Genomic DNA, 23,217 nt, shown 5'->3' on the forward strand with positions numbered 1-23,217 from the left:
GGATTGGTTTTCTTGAGCCTGTAGCAAATGCTCCTGTGATAATCGCCCTAGTGTGTGGAGTTTTGCTCTCAGGTCAAGAACATACTGAATTTCGTTTTTAGTCTGTGAAGGTCTCTCCTCCCAATTATCCTTTAGAATGTCCAACATGCCCCATGGCCAACGTCCATACAGTAATTCAAATGGGGCAAAACCCATGGAGGCTTGCAGGACCTCTCGAACTGCAAAGAATAGGGACTCAAGCCACTTATCCCAATTCTGAGCATCATCATGAACGAACTTTTGAATCAAGTTCTTAAGGGTTTTATTTAACCATTCAACCAGGTCATCTGTCTGAAGATGGGACACACTGGTCCGAATCAATTTAGTCCCCAGTAATTCGTAAAGTTCGCGTAAAGTGCATGAAAAACATGAAAGTAGTGCCTTGGTCAGTGAGGATCTCTTTCGGGATCCCCACTCGGGAGATAATTTTGAAGAGTGCCTCTGCAACACTCAGCACTGAGATGTTGCGAAGAGGCACTGCTTCTGGATATTGTGTTGCATAATCCACCAGGACTAATGCAAAGCGATTTCAACGTGCTCACCATTCTAATGGCCCGATGAGGTCCATACAAATTCTTTCGAAGGGAACCCCAATCAACGGTAGATTGTGCAATGGCCCTTTTGGGTTGGCCAGTGGATTCACCAGTTGACATCGTGGCATGTTGCACACAACGTACGAACATCCCCACGAATGCCCGGCAAGTAAAACCGGGCCATGAGACGGTTTAGTGTTTTCTCTTGCCCTAAGTGGCCTGCCATTGGACTATGATGAGCCACCTGGAATAACATTTCCTGACTGCTCTTTAGTACTAACTGCTGGGTTGTATCTTCCTTTGTCTGAGTGTCCCACGTCACCCGATACAACCGGTCTTTTATAATTGCAAAATACGGGTATGAGAGGGCAAACGCAGGCTGAAGTTGTTGCCTATCGATTACTCTCACTTGGTCAAAGATGTGCTTCAGGGTTTCATCTTGCATCTGCTCCAGAGGGAAATCCCCTAGAGGTATCCCTCTAAGGTGGGGGGGGGGGAGTCGAGCTCTCCCCCTCCCTTGCGTCATCCTGACGTGGAACCGATGCGGATGGCCCCGTCAAGGCCTCCCCAGCCAGCGTGCTGAAAATCCCACACCGTATTACTCAGTTGCAGGACCCATCCACACACATTCCCTTCAATAAAGTTTGGAACGCATTTTGACAATTTGTCAAATCAATAAAGTTTGACAATTTGTCCCCAATATTAGTGGATGGGTGAGACAGGGACTAACTGCAGCCTCAATACTATGCTTTTGTCCCCGGAATTGAATTGTGACCGCCACTAAAGGGTATTCATGCACATCCCCATGTACACACCTCACCCTCACCCTTTGTGCTGTATCCAAAGCCTTGAACCAAGCATTGGTGGATAGAGGTTTGATTACATCCTGAATCCACCAAGGCTTGGTATGTACCCCCTTGAATACTCACTGGTATCCTGTACATCCCTGCTCGATTGGGGGCAGCCTTATATGCAGGTACGAGAAAAGAGGAAGAGGAGGGGGTAGGACAAGAGGAGACAGGATAGATGGGGAGAGGAGGGGACTCACCAGCCCACAGATACACCACCAAATGGTCCTCAGACAGCTGGATTGCCTCTGTCAGCGACACCGGGTGGTGGCACTGGACCCACTAAGCAGTTCCCTTCGGTAATCTGCAGACGAACTGCTCCAGTACCATGAGATCGATGACAGCCTTGATGTCGCGATCCTCTGCCAGCAGCCACCTTCGACAGGTATAATGGAGCTGTTGGGTAAACGGGCGACCAAATTCGCTGTACGGCAACATTCGAAAGCATTGCCAGTGTTGTTCAGGGCTGCGGCCGACCCGTTCCAAGATGGCCTGTTTTAAGTCCGTAATACCTGTCGGTCTTCCGTCTGGGCTTGGAGCAAGGCATGCTCTGCACATAGGTCCAGGAGGACTTGATGTTGCATCTAGTGGATGCCGGCAAGAGTCTGGATGACTTTGGCAAGTGGCGAGGACTCCATGACACCATTTCTTCCTCGGTAATTCCGGGTTTTGGCACCACTGTAACACGTTCTTGGTCCCTCAAAGCAATGAGGAAGCGGAAGCCAGGTAACCAGTTCACGTTTAACAACATAAACAGGTGCGTGTCACTCCTTCCTCCTCCTCTGTGGCTCTCTGCTCTCCTTTATCTCTCCGTTGCCTCTCACTGCAACACATAACAGCTGTTTAGTGAAATTGCCCACAGGTGAAACTCCTTACCGCTTTCATCTCCCGGTCTCGCTCTCCATTCACAAACCGACGCCCCCCACCTCCACATGATTTTATGCATTGCATTCCTGCCACATGATTGGCTGATTAGATAATCGCATGAATAATTAGGTGTACAGGTGTACCTAATAAAGTGGTTGGTGAGTGTACATCTCAATATGAACAGAGCAATTTCAGTGACAGTAACCATCAGTTATCAGAAGCAAATTGTTTTAATTTAGTACACTGCTCCTCATGCCACATTCTGAATATTGACCAATGAGGCTCGAGGGAGGCCGTATGCACTCTGGCTTTTATCTCTCCAGCAATACTTGACCCTGGTGCATTTTACCTTGACCTTTGCTAAAGAGAAGACAATGTGTGTTAGATCAGAAAACATATCTGCTTTCCTGGCATTGTGACTGGTAGCAAGCAGTATTTGTCAAGATTTCTTATTGTGTCATTTAAATCTTTGCACCACCTGCTGTTTACTTTTCTGCCACACCCTAGTTTGTCCTTGTTGTTAATTGGTTCCACCTGTCTTCCATTACCTTTTGTGTATTTATAGCTGCCCTGTTATTTTGTTTGAGCTGGATTGTTTTGTGTGATTTTCTGGAAGTATGGTGTCTTTGTTTGGCTGTTTGTTTGCTCCTGCCAGTTGGTGTGTGTGTGTGTGTGTGTGTGTGTGTGTGTGTTTTTGCTCTGCCTATTTTTTTTTCTTTTTATAGAAAAAGAACTTTGTGTAAAAAGTTGTTTTTGAATAAAGCTTACCTAACAGTCCTCCTGCCTGCAATGGAGTCTTTTTCATCTCTTGTTCCCAACCATAATAGGTCTATGGTGTGCTGTTGTTTACAGGGAAGCTCCATACTAGCCTTTCTAGCAAACCTGAAATAGGTTTAATATTTATTAAATTAGTTTTGCTCAAGTTTAAATGACTAATCCAAACTTTAAAGGAGTAGTTTACCTGAAATTGAAATTCTGTCATTATTTACTCACCCCTATGTCGTTCCAAACCTGTATGTTTTTTTTTTTCCTCTTCCGGGAAACACAAATGGAATAATTATGAAGACTGTGCTGGTCGCTCTTTTCCACGCAATTACAATGAATAGGGACTGAAGCTTTCAAGCTTTGTAAAAAAATGCTAAAGCAAAATAGAAGTATTATTAAAAGGTCCATACAACTACAGAATCTTCTAAAGCCATATGGTAGGTTTGCATGAGAAACAGACTAAAATTTAAGTCATTATTCACTGAAAATCCACCTTAGCATTCATTTAATCCCCATTTCCCATTCATTATAATAAGATGGAAAAGAGCAACCATCACAGTTTTCAAAATTTCTCCCTTGTCCCACGAAGGAACGAAAGGCATACAGATCTGGAATGACATGAGGGTGAGTAAATCATGACAGAATTTTAATTTTTGGGTCAACTATTCCTTTAAACATAACCGAAGGAACTGTCACAGAAATTATGCATTTAAATTCTCACTCAGTACCCCGGGGTTGACATGTCCCATCTGTTCCCTGGCCACTGATGAAGATGATGATGATGGTGGTGATGGTCTTTCCACAGTGGCCTGTGAACATGCTGTACATTTCTGTGCTATTCTCAGCTTAATTACAAAATAATGTTTCATACCGAATAACTCCATGAGGTTGAGCTCACACCATGTAAATTAGAACATTTACATATTGGATGTGTTCAATGTTATTGTTTAAACATTGTCTTCCTGCCCATCAAACATTCCAGGGCTTTTGTTATCACAGAGCTTGGTGTTCTAGAATAATAAACATTTATTAATAGCTGATGTTTTTATCCAAAGTGACTTTCAATGCACTTGAAGGAACAATTTCCCCTGAACCTACAATCTTTTATTTACCAGCCTAGATCTTTAACCACTTGCAATACCATCATTAAAACAGTTCTATCTATCTATCTATCTATCTATCTATCTATCTATCTATCTATCTATCAGTTCGGTTCTGCAGACATTTCACTGTGACTTACCATTTTCTTTGTATTTTATATATAATAAAAAAACTATAATGTTGGAGTTGTGGCCTGGTGGTTAGTATCCTATAAAATTGTAAAATGCAATGTTTAAATGTTCTACCTAGTTATGTAATGTAGTTATGTAAAAAATAAAAAATAAAATAAAATACAAAGAAAATGGCAAGTCACAGACAGACATACACACATACAGACAAACAGACAGAGAGACAGATCGATAGATAGATAGATAGATAGATAGATAGATAGATAGATAGATAAAAAGCAGTCAAGTGCATTATCTTGAGTTTCCTCAGAATTAGACACAGGAAAAAGTAAAACATGAGCAAAACATGTAGTATGTGGAGCTGGAACCATCCTCTTCCCTTTGATGAAAAAAGTTACGCGTTTAACCTACTAGAGTGCGCAATTCTCTCACACTTCCTCTCACGAAGAACTGAACTGTCACTTCCATCAAGTCAAGGTCTGTACAGCCACCCTCTCAATGAGCGCGCAGAATACGAGCGAATCATAGTGATTTTCCTCTCTCTTTCACTTTATTTAAGTAGTTTTCCTTTATCTTTACGACTTGTTAATGTTTTGTTATTTTGGAAAGCTGGAAGACACCCTAAATCTGCGCTTATTTCAGAATGCGTTTGGCGCACGGAGCGCACTCTTGGCGAGCTCCCCATCGCACGGCTCAGGAATGATGTTCAACTCATCGGGCTCGTTAGATTTCTTCTCGTTCACTCATCCAGAAGTCGTGTCGGAAGTTCTCAATGGTTCCTCCCAGCTGCTCTATAACGTCTCAATGGCCATGTGGAATAATTCCTGTGGAGAACAGTTACTCGATTTCACCTCGGCGGAGAAGATTGTCATCGGGATGATGCTGGCCATCATCACCACCGTAACGGTGATTGGAAATACACTAGTGGTGATCGCGGTGTGCGTCGTTAAAAAGCTCAGACAACCGTCCAACTATCTGTTGGTTTCTCTCGCCGTGGCGGACCTGTCCGTTGCTATTGTAGTGATGCCCTTCGTGATCGTTACGGACCTTACAGGAGGAAAGTGGCTTTTTGGAGAGGTCTTCTGTAACATCTTCATAGGCATGGATGTGATGTGCTGCACGGCGTCTATCATGACGCTGTGCGTGATAAGCGTGGACAGGTGAGTTCAGTTTGGATTCTTTAAAAATTAGCAATTAAGGTGATGCTTTTATCCAAAGTGACTTTAACACCTGTGACTTGATGTTTTGATCAAACAACCTTTAGTGAAGACAAAAGGTACAAAAAGTATACAAGTATTCCGCACAGTAATATGAGTCAGCATGCATAATTATATATAAGAAATACTGAAAAAAATAGGTTTAGATATAGTACAGCTTTACACACTGCTAGACACTGCTGTCTGAATGTTTCACAATACTGATGCTCATTTAATTTTACACCTCAGTTACAATAAATAAGCATCAGTTGGCAATGAACATCACTGGAAACTTCCCTTATTTGAATGTCAATGCTGGACGTGTCCAGTGTGAGGCAAATATTAAGACTGTTGGACGTCATTCCCTCAGACTGAGAAAAGGGTCAATACACTTGCAGCCATTCGCACATGTGACAACACAAGGGGGTTGCTGAAAGACCCTGATTTGGTTTGACACATCTGAAGAGCCAGTGTCCTTTGGGTCCTGAAGTCCGAGAACCCTCTGCTTTAGTGAAACTCACTATAAGAAATCATGTTGGAAAAAACTGTGCTGTTATGATGTGGTAGGTTTCATTAATTTCACACAAGCAGTAGTAAACTTTAATACTGCAGCAAATAACATAGGCTTCTCTCAGTGCTTTTGTTACACTGGAAATCAAATTTAGTATAGACACAGCAATGATAATCACATTTTTTTATGTAACTTAATTATTATTATTATTTTTTTTTTTTACCTTATTAACCACTTTTTTCATACTTAACCCAAAAATGAAAATTCTGTCATCATTTACTCACTTCATGTTGTCCCAAACTCGTTAGACTTTTTTTCTTCTGGGGAACACAAAAGAAGATGTTAGGCTCAACATTCACTTTCATTGTATGGAAAACAAATATGCAATGAAAGTGAATGGTGACTGATGCAGTCAGTCCTAAAATTCTGCCTTACATATGCTTTTGTGTTCCACTAAAGTAAGAAAGTCATACGAGTTTGGAACAACATGAGGGGGAGTAAATGACAACAGAAATGACTTTTTTGGGTGAATTACACTTAAAAAAAGGATTTTTGCTGTGTTCAATTTACTTAATTAAAATGAACTAAAGCAACACAATTTTAGAACATTTTGTCACAACTTGACTTCACTGCGTTCTATCCATTTAAATTTGTAAAATGGAAGTTTACTTGATCCATTTGGGTTGGGATTACATTAATACGTTTTGTGGTGTTGATGAAACTGAGCAGGGGATTTCTATTTACCAGCATGCGTAGCATGGGACATAATAGGGAAAATAAGTGTTCAAATTAAGAGTTATTTTATGTACTTCTGTGCAAGATGATTATAAAGGGGGATACTTGTTAGTGTTTTATGTTTCTGTAATGTTGAGATTTAGTAGAGTTTCTGTTATGTTGGCGTTTTAGGGGTTATCATTATTGTGAGGACAGATGTCGCACATGAAATTGATTGCTCACTTTGTTGAGCAATTGCTATGCTAACCGTAGCATAGTTACTAAGCTACATTTTATAGCACTTCCAACCAGCATTTATTTAGCATGCTAATTTTCACTTTCACTGGTTAGTACATAAATAAATAAAAGAGATTTATTTGAGTGACATTGACACATCTAAGTGTTGAGATTACATAGGAATTTTAAGTTTAGAAAACTCATTTCAAACAAGTTGAACCACTGTCCAAAACTGAATCAAGTTCAGCCAAAGTGAACAGAGTGAGGACAAAAGAATTCTGGGCCACAACAAGTGCATCCATTAGGAATATGTGAGATGTGATTGAATAGTTGATTAATTTAGTCTTCGATCTACATATACTATAAGAGTGGCTCTTTGATATACAGAGTTTGGCTTTAAAAGGCATTGCTTACCAACACAACACTGTTTTTCTGTATGACATTGGTGTTTACATGCACGTTCTTACATGATATAAGCCAACAACGCTCAAAGTCATGTAAACGCAATAAACCATGTTCCTTTATCATCGTAAAGGCCATAAACGGCTTGTGAATTACCAGATTGACATGGGTGTATTTTTGCCCATTATGGCAATTTCGCGTGCCATGTAAACACCTTATGGTGTTCTCACCGGCTCGTCCAATGTGTGCACGTGTTGAGCGCATGCCTCCTCACAGGTTTACGTCAAAAGTAGAGAATAACGTGATTATTTCAAATGTCATGTAAACGTGGATTTCTTGTCTTTTCAGATTTTTTTCAATAAGCTGATTTTAGATAGTCAGCATATTGGTGTGCATGTAAACAGCCTCATTGACAGTAATGTCAGATGAGGAATTTGGTTTATTGCAGTGGATTGTGTAATCACCATTCATGATGAGATTATCCAGTCTGAACAGTTTGAATGGCTATTAATTGAAAACGAAATACAAGTTTTAATCATGAAATGCACACACAGAATCCTTGAATAACATGGACTGTATAACTAATGCTGTTAATTATACAGGGGACCTGCTAACTAGGTACATTACGAAAATGAAAATTTTACCGATGATATTTTATTAGTTTTTCATAAATTTGGTCACATTTTGCCTTTTTGAAAATGAACAAATCCACGTATTCAATCAATAAATATGATATATTTAATATATTATTTTGTTTTACATGTTTACTGTTTAATTGCATAATTTGTATTATTTAAAATGATTTACATTGATTTGTTGAACATGTGCTAAAACTGGTACTGTCTCTTTAACAAAACTGGCATTTCTGTAAAGAGCATCTGTAGATGAGCGCATGTTACTGAGAGAGGCTTTATCTAATCTCGAATGTCTTCATCTCATCTGTGCCATGCATGATTAGAATTAAATATATATATATATATATATATATATATATATATATATATATATATATATATATATATATATATATATTATCAGCAACTGACTGTAGAGAACAGAGAGGGTATTAAAAGAGACATTATTCAATGACAAATGGGTCGCGTAGATCTCATCTGTGGACAAGCATTACATTGAACAATTTTTACTCTCAATATGCAGTAAAAGGATCTCACTGCTGAATAGTCCACAATAATACTACACAATTGCTAGTGAGTGAAATCTAAACATCTACCAGCCAGTTGCCAAATATATATATTTTAGTTGCATAGCGTGAAATCTGGTTGCAAATGCGAGTGACTTCTCATTGTATAGAGGGTGTGCATAGAGGAAAAGATCGATCTTGGGATTTAAGAATCGATATCGAGATTGTTCAAATAAAGATTGCGATGCTTCGGAAAATCTATATTTATACCCAGCCCTAATTCAAAAGTAGCTAATAATCAGATTGTTACTTTCATATTGTTTCATTCATCCCAGTCTCATGACATGTTGTAAGAATTTGTATGAGATGTTGAAATCGTAAAATAAGCGAATTAACGAACAATGTTATTACGATTTTTCCTAAGTTTAACCCTAACTCAGGCCTAAACCTAACCATGATTTTAATAGGAAAATCACTGTTATGTGCCATGGAAGAAAGAGAAAAATCAGGATTTTGAACAAGCATTCTTTCGATTTTACCCAAATTTAACCTAAGTTTTCTTCAGAATATTTTGGTTGCATTTGGATTAGATGACATATTTTAGTAAGTAATTTGTCATTTGTACTGGAATACTTTTTAACAGCAAGCCTATTTCTCCCTTGCTGTAAACTAGGTAAGGAAAGATACTGCAGAATTAAAGTATGGACAGTCCAACAAGTGCTGGACAATCACAGTCCAAAAGACACTTGAGAACTAAACCATTCTGCAGAGAGGGAAGACCTTTAAGAGAAGAAGGGAAATAGAAGAGAAAGAGAAGAAAAAGACAGATGGTTGACAAATTAGCTCAAGGGTGAGATGTCAGGCTGATAAGGTCAGGAAGGTTTGTACTGGTCTTAAAATATATATGCTGTTAAATTCACCCAAAAATGAAAATGTTGTCATCATTTACTCAGGAGATGTTAAGCAGGAGATGTAATGCAGAATGACAATATCGGTCACCATTCACTTTCATTGTGTGGAAGAAAAAGCATTGTATGCAATGAAAGTGAATGGTGACTAAGGTTGAATGTCCCTGACATTCTGCTTAACATTTCCTTTTGTGTTCCAAGGATGAATGATTTGGAACAACATAAGGGTGAGTAAATGATGAAGAATAACAAACTGACGAATAAATAAATAATCCAGAGACACACTGTTACGGAAACTGAGAGCTCTAACACCTGTTGCACACCACACGTCGAAGCAGAGCATGAGCAGCGCTGAAAAAAGCATAGATTTGTGTAAATAACACTATTGTTTTTAGTTTAAAATGTAGTGAAGAGATTGCCTACATTCTGCTGGCTCTGTGATTTTCCTGACAACCAAAGCCATTCATGCATGCACAATGTCAGGTGGCTTTAAAAAGTAGACTATACCTGCCGTATAAGGTTGCCATATTTCCATCTTTGCGAAACCACGAGTGAAAGCTAATTCGGACTATTTTCTGACTATTCAATTTATGTGTTGGTCTCGAAACCGAACTGTCCACTCAACAACCAGACTAGAACAACAACCTACCCTAGCCATAAAAAACATTTTGATCTAATATAGTAAGTGAAAGCTCAGATTATATAAAAAAATAAATTCTCTAGCAAACAATCACCTACTGAGTTCTGGAAACACGAACAGTTAGACTCAAGTCTGTAACTGAATATGCGCCATTGGAACCCATGATAAGAAAACCATGTATGTCCACATTCGCAAACAAAAATCCAGTTAAAATATCAAACAGTCACTAACAGATGTGTAATTATAGAATTCTATATATGGTGCTAAAGTGACTAATTATGTTATTTTCGATTCATTTAGTAGATTAAGAGTTTTTTCATGCTCTTGAAAAATGAATTTTTGTGCAATTTCTACGTTTTTGTGTCAACTCATGTTTATATTGTCCTTCAACAGTGCACTGTCACTTTAATTTAGCATGCTGCTCCTACTACGCTTTGTTGCACTGCTTCTGCTTTCAATGTGGATACTTTAACCAGTTAACATTGGCACTGAAAAAGATACACTCTGTTTCGTTGTGCAGTGAGCATTATCACAATTAAATTATCATAATTATTATCAGACATATTATCACAATTAAATAAATCATCTTTATTTCTCAGTGATAAAGACAAATCACCCTCATTCATGACCCAAATATACAACATTAAGTCATTCATGAGTGATCCTAAGCTAGTTGTATTCATTTATCTGAGATGAGGGACCTGTCTCTTTCTTATAGGCAGATTTTAATTTCATTAGAGGGCAAGGTGATAATAATGAAATATTGTTCTAGTTTTAAAGGGATAGTTCACTCATCATTTACTCATCCTCATATTGTAGCCTGTATTACTTTTTTCTGTCGTGGAACACAAAAGACAATGAAAGTGAATGGTGACTGAGGCTAACATTTTACCTAACATCTCCTTTTGTGATCCATAGCAGAGGGAAAGTCATACGGCATTGGAACAACATGAGGGTGAATAAATGGTGGCATAATTTCCATTTTAGGTGAACTATCCTGTTAAGATTACTGGAAGTGAGTGCTGTGTGTGCAGGCTCTGTTCACTACAGTTTTAATGTAGCAGGGTAGGGTTGAGTTGTGGGCATTCTGTTAACTGCAAGGACAACAGGAAGTAGCCTAACAGTTTACTTTTTTCATGATGGTGGTTACTTTGCTAGGCCACCAGTCTATAGAATATGGAGTGTATTTTTGTTTGTGCTCAAGAAGGGCAAGGTATTAGTCACAAATCTTTGGCACATGGTGAACCCTTATAGCAGTATGGGGGCTTAAAGTATTTTCATTTCTTCACAAGGTGTACAAGCACTCAAAACCTGATGAAGAGGATAAGTTACTGTAAATACAAAATGGAATACTCAAGCCCGTGAATGTCAAGAACTCTCCATAAATGTATAAACATCTGTCTGAGAATAAACATGGTGAAATTAGCTGCAGAGAAATAGCTCTATCAAGGAATATTGCAGGATTTTAGTAGATGTCATAAGGAGTTATTCTTCCTATTATTGCCAAGTTTGTCAGTTATGCCCACCACAATGGAAGCTTCAAAGGTTTATTGCAAATATTACAGTAGAAACCTATAATATATTTTGGTTGTTGGTATTTGCAAATAGATTCCTAGATTTAAAGGAATAGTTCACCCAAATATGTCCCACATCATTTACTCACCCTCATGCAATCCCAGAAGTGTATGGTTTCTTTCTTCTGCAGAATACAAAAGAAGATTATTAGAAGAATATCTCAGCTCTGTAGGTCCACACACACAAGTGAATGCTGACCAAAGCTCCAAAAAGCACATAAAGGCAGCGTGTTTTAATCCATGTCTTCTGGAGTGATCAGATAGGTTTAGGCTGGGAACAGAGCAAAATATAACTTCTTTTTCACTATAAATCTAAACATCAGCAGCCTCCTTGTTGAACAAGATATCAAGCTTGATTACACTTCCAAGGGCCATTTAGCACTTTGTGCATGCATCAAACACTAGGAATCGTATCTAGAGATTGCAATGGCAAGATGTACAGTGAAAAAGAAGTTACATTAAGGTCAGTTTTCACCCAAAATTGATTAGATCACTTCAGAAGACATAGATTAAACCGCTGGAGTCATATGGATTACTTTTATGCTGCTTTTATGTATTTTTTGGAGCTTCAAAGTTTTGGTCCTAATTGACTTGCATTGTATGGACCTACAGAGCAGAGATATTCTTCCAAAAATCTTCATTTGTGTTTTGCAGAATAAAGAAAATCATACACTCTGGGATGGCATGAGGGTGAGCAAACAATGAGAGAATTTTCATTTTTGGGTGAACTATTTAACTTGTCAACTAGTCAACTTGAAACTGCATTCACAACTATGTCTCCGTAATGTGATGTATTTTCAAGGAAAACAGGACATTCAATAAGAAATAGAAAAAAATAAGAAAAATTAAGTCATTTCAGAGGCAGAGCAAGCATTAAAATTTTGATGAAAGATAAAAATATATATATATATATATATATATATATATAATAATAATAATAATAAAAAAACAAAAAAACCAACATGTTTTTTAATTTTTTTTATTAGGAATAACACGCACTGATGAATCGTTCACATTAAGACCAGGAATGTGTCCTTATTTTGATTTCATATTGACTGCAGGGCACTATACATACTTCATTCACTATTCTTTGTAAAGTCCCTGAATTGGATCTACTTGTAAATGTAAAACTTTAGTCTTCTTGTAATTTATGAGAGTAATTAATTAAATATCCTCCCTGTCGACAGTTCGTTCGTACCTGTTTTGGCTGCGAAATTCCCAAATCCATCTACATGTCCACAGAGTCTCATTTGTTTCTTGGTCACTCCAGGTCTGATGTTCCTGTTGAGATTAATAAATTGTACTATCAATTATTCAATACTGTGACATTAATAATTAAACTCCAGTATAAGAGGAGGAAGTCTACCCTCGTAGTAACTCTCTCCTTTGTGTAAGGAGAAAAATACCCTCAATATTTGTTAGACGGGAAACACTGTGTGTGGAGATGGAAAGGGACAGATCCGCATTAAAATTGCAAATGAAATGCACATGGTCTGGCTGTCTTCTGGAATTTAGAAATGAGATTGGATGGAGGTGCAGTTCAGGTTCAAAAATCAGGTTTTCCCATTGGCCTGGGAACTAGCCTCAGGTCTATGGTGTTCTTGTGACTGCTCTCCCTGAGTCTTAGTGGCATATGACACGGTCTCTGGCCTGCCAAGTCGCGCAATATGGAAACGTGAGAGAGCTCGCTTTGAGGTAAAACTCACCTGAGATGGGCTCGGCACATTGAGTCACACCTGTCAGTGTTGTTCAGTGTGTTTTTGACCACCACAGATTGCTCATTGTGACCGGTATGGAGAAGCGGTTATTGCAAATTTCACACTCATATTTCTTTATATGGGAGACAGGAGCTAGTTGTCTCACTTTTTACTACAGTTATTATTTCACAGGGTTAGTTTATTTTTAAAAGTCAATTTCTGTATAGACACATACCTTAAAGGAAAAGTTCACCTTAAAATGAAAATTCTCATTTACTCACCCTCATGCCATCCCAGATGTATAAGACTTTCTTTCTTCTGCAGAACACAAACTAGGATTTTTAGAAGAATATCTCAGCTCTGTAGGTCCATACAATTAGTGAATGGTGACCAAAATTTTTAAGCTCCAAAAAGCACATAAACGCCGCATAAAGGTAATCCATATGACTCCAGTGGTTTAATCCATGTCTTCTGAAGCGATCCAATCGGTTTTGGGTGAGAACAGACTAAAACGTAACTCCTTGGCAATCATAATTTCAAGCTCGATTACATCAATAGTGCCATCTAGCGCTCTGCACACGCGTCAAGTACTAGGAATTGTAATCGAGCTTGAAATCATGATTGTGCCTAGAGACTGCAGTGGCAAAATGTGCAGGAAAAAAGGAGTTATATTTTGGTCTGTTATTGTGAGTTTTCACACTATATGGGGTGAGTTGTCACAATGGAATTTACCATTAAACAGCCTGTTATAGGTTTTCAGTCACATTTAAAGTACAAAAATATAAAAACCAGTATAGACACATATGAGTGGCATTTATTTGTTATGAATCTTATTTTTGGTTTGTGTCTGTCAAGCCATTCTTATGACCTGTGTGATGTTGTCATTGTTATAATATTATCAATTTTGTTTGATCAGGTCCAGTGTAAACATGGTGTAACACAACTTTTCACAACTTGGCACTTTAATATACTGTAGTATACAACTGATGTACGGTTCCAGATGTGCTTTATCATGCTTCATACAATCAGATTTATAATGCATAACCATTAAGAGTCTTTTGGCTGTAAGTGATATATAATTTGAAGCTGTTGTTTTTGCAATGATGCCAGACTTATCATTCATCTGTTATGAGTTATCTTATCTTCTGGTTTGCATCCATCAAATTTTGTCTTAAAAAAATGACTAATGACACAACTATTTCATGAGCACTTCACCATACACTCAAATAAAAATAAAGAAATAAATAAAAATCTTGTTGCACTCTGTCTTGGCTAGTACTTTTCTAAGGCAATTGAAACTTTGTAATGCAGCACTTTTTGCGTGTTACTGCCTCCTTAAAATGAATCGCTTATGTTGTATCCTTCCTCATTTTGTCTGCTAAATGAATAAATGTAAATTTTATTAGATAAAGCGCCATTAATTCATAAAGTCTTTCATTCACTGGATTATCAAAAAAAAAAAAAATAAATAAATAAATATATATAATATATATATATATATATATATATATATATATATATATATATATATATACAGTGCAGTGCAAAAGTATTCAGACCCCTGACCAATTCTCTCATATTAACGAATTACAAATGGTACACTGAAATTTCATTCTGATTTATCATTTAATTTAAAACACTGAAACTCAAAATCAATTATTGTAAGGTGACATTGTTTTTTTGTTGTGAAATATTTTTATGAAAAATAAAAAACTGAAATATCTTGCTTGCATAAGTATTCATTACATTAATATTTGGTCGAGCCACCTTTTGCTGCAATAACTGCTTTAAGTCTTTTGGGGTACATATGTACCATCTTTGCACACAGTGACAAAGTGATTTTGGCCCATTCTTCTCGGCAGATTTGCTCCAGGTTGTTCAGGTTGGATGGGTGATGCTTGTGGACTGCAATTTTCAAATAGTGCCACAGATTCTCAATAGGGTTGAGATCAGGACTTTGACTGGGCCACTGTAGGACATTTATCTTTTTATTCTTGAGCCACTCCAATGTTGCTTTGGCCTTGTGCTTGGGATCATTGTCATGCTGAAAGGTGAATTTCCTCTCAAGCTTCAGTTTTTTAGTGGACTAAAGCAGGTTCTCTTGCAGTATTTCCAAATATTTTGCTCCATCCATTCTTCCTTCAATTCTAACAAGATGCCCAGTCCCTGCTGATGAGAAGCATACCATAGAAGCAAACCACCATACTTCACTGTAGGGATGGTGTGTCTTGAGGCATAGGAAGTGTTAGGTTTGCGCCACAAATAGCGCTTTGGGTTTTGGCCAAAAAGCTCTATCTTGGTCTCATCTGACCACAAACCTTCTCCCACATCGCAGCTGAGTCACTCACATGCTCTCTGGCAAACTCCAGACGTGCTTTCAGATGGTACTTTTTGAGTAACGGCTTCTTTCTTGCCACCCTCCCATACAGGCCAACATTATGCAGTGCTCTTGATATGGTTGACTGGTGCACCATTACTCCTCTCACAATGTCCTTTTTGTTTGAGTAATGAGTTTTGAGGGACGGCCTTTTCTTGGCAGTGCCTGGGTGGTGTGGTGCAGCTTCCACTTCCTGATTATTGATCCAACTGTACTCACTGGGATATCCAAACATTTGGATATTATTTTGTATCCTTTCCCTAATCTATGCATTTTTATTACTTTATCTCTAATGCTCTTTGGTCTTCATTTTTCTTCAGATTCACAACCTGACCAATGATCCTTCAACAATGGGTTTTTTTTATCCAGAAAATGTGATTGCAACTTTAATGATTCACAGGTGGATGCCAATGGTAAAGTAATTGTGTCCTCATTAGGGCAATTTCTTTCATCAGTGTAACCTGGCAGCTTCCACAGCACAGGAAGCTGCCAGGTTATATTTCCCAACATAAAACAAATGTCATCAAACAATAATTTATTTTGAGTTCCAGTGTTTTAAAATAAAATATCAAACTGAATGAAATTTCATTGCACCATTTGTAATTCAGTAATATGTGATAATTGTTCAGGGGTCTGAATACTTTTGCAAGGACACTGTATCAGTATCGGATTTAGGCATCTTGCGGGGGGGCACGAGGCACCCACACAGTATATATATATATATATATATATATATTGCATAGCCATATATCAATGCATATATATATATATATAGTTTTGAAACACTTGACTGAAATGTTTCTCATGATCTTAAATATCTTTTGATCTGAAGGTGTATGCTTAAATGTTTGAAATTAGTTTTGTAGACAAAAATATAATTGTGCCACCATATTAATTTATTTCATTATAAAACAAAAATGTAATAAAAAAAAAAAGTTTTTGAAATTGATGACTTGGACCAAATAATAAAGAAAAGCAGCCAAAAAGTGTCCAACATAGATGGGAACTCCTTCAATACTGTTTAAAAAGCATCCCAGGGTGATACCTCAAGAAGCTGGTTGAGAAAATGTCAAGAGTACATGTCTGTAAATTCTTGGCAAAGGGTGACTACTTTATATATATATATATATATATATATATATATATATTTTTATTTTTTTTTTAGTTGAATTTCCAGCAAAACATTATTATATGATTATATATATAGTTACTGTGATATAAATGTACTCATAATCTGATGTAAGATTTTGGTAATACCACATACCACAGATAATCTACTCACCTCATTAACATTAAAGAATGAGAAAAATAAGATATCTGGCCCTTAAGGACTAAAGAGATCCTGCATTTTGGCCCCTGACTATTCAAAGGTTAAATAGCCCTGACTTCGCTGGGTGCACACTGTACGATTTTTACAGTCCTTTAAGATTGTTGCTTTTCAAACTGTACGATATGATCCCAGTGAGATCTTGGGTAAAAACCATGACACACTGTGTGACATTTTGTCAGACTGTACAATATACAGTGTTGTCAAGACGTTGGTCTCAATAGTCCTGATTGACAGTGTTTACTTTTTTTTATCTCATCTGACGTCGAAGGAACAATTACACTGCACGACTGCAGCACAAATTTTCTGAAGTAGCCAGAACTTTATGATGGAAAGATTCATTACAAAGGCAAATAATCACCGTCGGTGAACATGTCACACTAGGCATTTAAAGACTATAGATTTTGCCCTATGACGAGAAATCTTTATGATCCCCGAAATTTGTCTCAGACTGCAAAATCATGGCTAATATCGTAAAGTGTGAATCCGGCTTTGCAGTGTTGCGCAGATCTTTCATTCAGTAAGTGCTGCCAAGAGTCATGCTGTACACACTCAGGCAAACATACTCAATCCCCAAAATGATTATGCATCACTTTTCATAAGATGCCTCAACCAGGAACAATGACAAGTGTCTTTTCTTTTAGAAACTTCTGAAACTTCAACCAGATTAGCCACTGAATTAGCCATGCCCCCTCTTTCCAAAACCCGGAGGGATATAGCTGCAGGTAGAGCTCCAAAAAGGTGCGAGAGCCCCAAATCTAACCTTTTCCCTAACCCTTACTGTGAGTGGAAATGATGCCCCCTTTTGGAGTAACCCTGCCTTCTTTTGGAGATCTCTGGCCTGCAGCTATACCTACTTGAAACCCTGCACTCCAAAGACACTATAGAGACCACTGTGTTGGAGCAGATAGAGGGGGTAGCATTTCGCCATCCAACCATGAGTCTTTCACGGGAGCATATTACAATACCAGCAATTATATGAGCAATGAGCCCTATGAACGTGCACAATAATTGACAGCCAGAAAGTCTTCTAATTGGCTAAACAAATTATCTGTTTGTTGATCCCACTGTTTACCCAGTCTAGGGCTCTTACAGATACAGGTATGATATTTCATGGCAACTTTTTCAGTGATATCTGACAGGTAATAGAGGTGTTCTGCATGTCATTTAATAAAAAAATCACATACAGCAGCTTTAATCTGTGGCATGCTGTTAACTGCCACAAGACATCATTTTGACTCATCCCTCAGTTTTAACATTAACACATGGACAGCTCTTACATTGGAAGTCTATGGGGCGAATGTACAGCAAATGGTGTATGCTGAAATATCTTGTACCATCTGACTGTTTCACCATATATTAAATGGTTTATATATTTGGCCATATCTGGGTATATAGTGGCATCATATCGGTATGTTCGGCTTGGCGAGGAAGAACACATTTAATTGCCCTTTAATTCTTGATTTTTCATAAACTGTCAGTCTGGCCACCATAATTCATTGTAAACATTGTGATAAAAGTCTTCATTTTAATGTGATACGTTACATATATTGCAAAATTACAATTCATGCATTTAGGAGTTAAACATTTAAACATTCATAATGAGGAAAAAATTACTGAGTGCACCTTTAATTAAGAAAAAGTATTAGTATATGTTAAAATTAACATTAAAGAAATATTCTGGGTTCAAAACACAAAATGCAAAAATCAAGGTTACAGTGAGACACTTAAAATGGAAGTGGGACCCATTTTTACAGGGTTAAAAGGCAGAAATGTGAAGCTTATAATTTAATTAAAGCACTTATGTTGGTTTTTCTGTTATAACTCATTTGTATTTGTAAACTAATTTGTTTATTATTTATGCTGTAAAGTTGTTTAATAGTTGTTTTTACGGTTGTTTTAGGATTTTAGGGTTTACTGCATTACATCGTCATGGCAACGAAGTTGTAAAATTGGATGTAACTTTACACATAAAGGGTAGTCAGCGATTTTATCATTAAAATCATGCTTTACACACATATTGTTCGAGTCTTGTGGCTATAATTTTGAAACAGTGAGTACAGATTGGTGCTATTTACTTTCATTGCAAGTGCCTCACTGTTACCCAGAAAGAGGGACAGAGGCAAAATATTTTTTGTTTTGGTAATGTATTGATCCTGGAACATTCCTTTAACCAAGACTAATAAGTGCAGAAAATTATACCATTATATGATTTTTTTTGGTAATTTTATTGGTGATATTAAGTGATATAAAATGATAACACTTATTGTGAAATATAAAATATACAATAAATTATGTCATCTGACACAAGTTATATACCGTATTTAATAAGATATTAAGATAAGATAAACATTGTTTTGATTAGTTGACTGATTTGTTGTGTGATTCTTGCATTCTCTAAAGAAATTAACATTTACAATCAAGAAATTTGATAATTCTACAAAAGTGTAGATTTCAGAAAGCTTTTTGAAGCTTTCAAAAAGTTGCTATTCTTTATGTTATTTAAGTTTCCTGACGTTGCACAACAATAGATTCTCAAAATAGAATATTTTCCATCTGTGCTGTTTTTGTTCTGCTGGGAAGGTCATAAAAATGTAACTGGACTGGTTATTGATATTAATGTTTTCAATCTGATGTGCAAATGCTTGGCATTAATGACAAAAAATTAGGAAATGAGCACAAACAATCATGAATAAAACATTAAAACCCTTGGAATGAATGCAGATTATCATTTAATATGAAATGCCATCCGTTGAAAAGATAAATAGAACATGTTTCCACAACTGAACAATCTGCCATGTTCATTTTCAGAATAAATACGATGTCTGCTTATCTGTTTAAAGGGCAAGATTAGTGGCATTAACTGGCATCTATGTAATTTAGAGTGCTGTCAAATAAGAGAGTTCTGCTCTTCTCATGAAAATATTTAAGATTTAAATTTCAAAAAGCAAATTTTACAAGTGTAACAGATAAGTGCAAATGTGTTTCAGAATAAGAGATGGGCAGTTCTTGAATAGAAATGTAGGTTTGTGAGCTGTAATCCTCATTCAATATAAGGAAAATTAACAATCTTCAACAGTTTCTCTCTGAGTGAGTGAATGTGTTCCTCACAAATAGTAAAGTGACTGAATTGAGTTGGTGTTTTAAACATGGTACTATCATAATACCATGTTTTTTAGACTTGTAACATGGTATTACCGTGTTTTTTGTGTGGAAATGTACCATGGTAATACCATTAATTCAATGTACCTTGGAGTTCTGTGTAAATACCATGGTTTAGTCTATTGTAATCATTCAGCATCATGCATATACTGTAATGTTTAAATTGAAATTAAACCTAGATTGGTTGCTAAGGATGCTAGTCAAGTGGTTAGGCTAGACTCTTAAGTGGCGTTAAGAACACTATAGGGTGCTAATACACAAATACATGTTGTGTAACTTTGATCACTGCAAGGCTACACTTTTTCTACACAAGTTTTCTCATAGAATTTATGTAATATCATGTGTATTTTATTAGATTCTTGCAACTAGTTTTTTTTCTTTTTTTTCACAGATTTTTCTCCCCCTTTCTCCCGAATTTGGAATGCCCAATTCCCAATGCGCTCCAAGTCCTCGTGGTGGCGTAGTGACTCGCCTCAATCCGGATGGCGGAGGACGAATCTCAGTTGCCTCCGCGTCTGAGACTGTCAATCCGCGCATCTTATCACGTGGCTTGTTGAGCGCTTACCGCGGAGATGTAGTGCGTTGGAGGCTTCATGCTATTCTCCGTGGCATCCAAGCACAACTCACCACGTGACCCATCGAGAGCTAGAACCACATTATAGCGATCTCGAGGAGGTTTACCCAACTTTACTCTACCCACCCTAGCAACCGGTCCAATTGGTTGCTTAGGAAGCCTGACTGGAGTCACTCAGCACGCCCTGGATTCAAACTTGCGACTCCAGGTGTGGTAGTCAGCGTCTTTACTTGCTGAGCTACCCAGGCCCCCCCTTGCAACTAGTTTAGTCACATTTTGCTCATAACCCTCAGAGCGCAGCATATTTGGATTTGGTGAATTAAAAATGTAAACGTTGAATTTGTTGAATGTCTCAAATTTTGTTCGGCACTGAAATCCTGGAAGTTAAAGCATGAATTTGCTAACAGGGCTTCCCAGGACAGAGAGTAAACCAAGTAGGCCTAAACCAAACAGGCCTACAGTAAATACAATAGCTAATGCTAATGTTGGCAGTCAGTGTTGGGTAACGTTACTTTTAAAAGTGACTTGTTAGAATATTACATTACTCCTTAAAAAAGTAACTTAATTAATTAAAAAGTTATTTTTTATGGAAAGTAAAGCATTACTTTTGCGTTACTTTTTTCTCACAGCCACTTTCTCTTCTGCTATGCTATGCATTCCATATAAACAAGCCATGCATTGCATACAAGAGACATTACATGTCATGCAAGCTACTGTACAACTCTCATGTCAAAACAACATAGTAAACAAGCAGATATTTAGAAAGTAGGTCTTCAGATCATATTTATAATAAAGAATCAATAACATGAATATGCATGATTTTTTTTCCATCAACATGGCAGCCAATATGAATAATGAAGTATAACCACTGTCTTACCTAAAGAAGCAAAGTCCAACACTTGAACCTGCATCATATCTATCATCATGTGCTGTGCCCATCGACAATGTCAGAGTCAACTTAAGATGTTTTTCAAAAGTCAGGATAGAATTCAGTGGGGAATGCCAACCTAACATGTTCAAGGAATAAGTCTGATGAATAAATGAATATTTTTCACTTAAGTCATCTCAGTGCACGCTTGTTTTGAGTTGATCCATGGTGCATTCAGACACCACAACTTCAATGGCGCATGTTGATACAACTTGAATTGAATTGTTTTTAATGCTATCAAAATGTCATAAAAATGGTTTGTTTCATAAATCAAACTACTTGTTTATTATAAAACAAAAATGTAGAATATTTTTAGAAACTAATACATTTTCTCTGCATACACAAACCATGTAGAACGTCGTTTGGAGTCACTGATCCAGATTCAGCTTTTCTCATCCCATACTCCCAGTTACAGGGAGCTCTAACACGGAGAAGTTCGGCTGCATTAGTCAGTGAATTGAGTATTTCACCCTGTGTATCATGTCGTGTCCAGTGGAAGACTAGCCTGATAATCCCTCTGCCTAAACGCATTTACTGTTTTTTTTAATGCAGTGTGTATTATCACATGAATCAATCGCGTTTCACTCAACCGAGTGTTGTTGCTAAAAACACAAAATGCGCATGTGCGTTAGCGAGTTGATTGACAGGCCATGTCTGTATCTGAAAGGTGACTGGCTCTTTTACCTGCAAGGTGGGACTTCCTTTCTACATCCATTGACTGTTGGGTGCTAGAGCTTCTTGTTTTGGCATTCCAATTTCTCCCATTCATTTAAATAGGAGTGACTTATCTCTCTCTGCTAAATAGTATCTGGCCTCACACTCTATAGAAATGCAATGCCAATCATGCACTACATCTCCTCCCCGAAGTTTGCATAATTTTACTCCTGATTTCTCGCAATACAGGGATAGCAGAGGTGTACAAAAGCAATGCGTTGCTTTATTTAAAAAGTAACTCCGATATTATAGTCTAAAATAAAAAAATATTGCGTTACTTTACTCGTTATTCGAAAAAGTAATCTGATTTTGTAACGTGTGATACTTTTATTGCGTTACCCCCAACACTGTTGGCAGTGCGGAACTGTTTAAAGTGAGAGTTCACATACAAGCCTGTATATGTTGTAAATGTAGCATTTTCTGTGACACCAGCAGCTAATTTATCAAATAAATTTACACCGATGAGCCAAAACATTATGACCAGTCGCAGGTGAAGCGAATAACGTTGATCATCTCTTAACAAGGCCACATGTAAAGGTCTGGGTAGATTAGATGGTAAGCGAACAATCATTTCTCATAGTCAACGTGTTGAATGCTGGAGAAATGGGCAGGAGTAAAGACCTGAGTGACTTTGACAAGGGCCAGATTGTTATGGCCAGACAACTGGGTCAGAGCATCTCTGAAATGGCAGAGCTTGTGGGGGTGCTCCTGGTCAGCAGTGGTGAGAACCTCTTTCAGCAGGATAATGTGCCCTGCCACACTGCACACATTGTCCGAGAATGGTTTGAGGAACATGATGAAGAGTTCAAGGTGTTGCCCTGTCCTCCAAATTCC

At 37.5% G+C, this 23,217-nt stretch overlaps 1 protein-coding gene across 1 annotated transcript in view; it reads left to right on the plus strand.

Annotated features, from left to right (window-relative positions):
• The first annotated feature begins 4,980 nt into the window (after positions 1-4,980).
• The window catches only part of LOC127425420 (5-hydroxytryptamine receptor 7-like), a 50,256-nt gene continuing 32,019 nt past the window's right edge, over positions 4,981-23,217 (plus strand). The window contains exon 1 of the mRNA XM_051671434.1: positions 4,981-5,441. Within this exon, the coding sequence (XP_051527394.1) occupies positions 4,981-5,441 (461 nt within the window). The remainder of the gene's footprint in view (positions 5,442-23,217) is intronic.

Source organism: Myxocyprinus asiaticus, chromosome 3, assembly GCF_019703515.2.
Source record: "Myxocyprinus asiaticus isolate MX2 ecotype Aquarium Trade chromosome 3, UBuf_Myxa_2, whole genome shotgun sequence".
NCBI lineage: Eukaryota > Metazoa > Chordata > Actinopteri > Cypriniformes > Catostomidae > Myxocyprinus > Myxocyprinus asiaticus.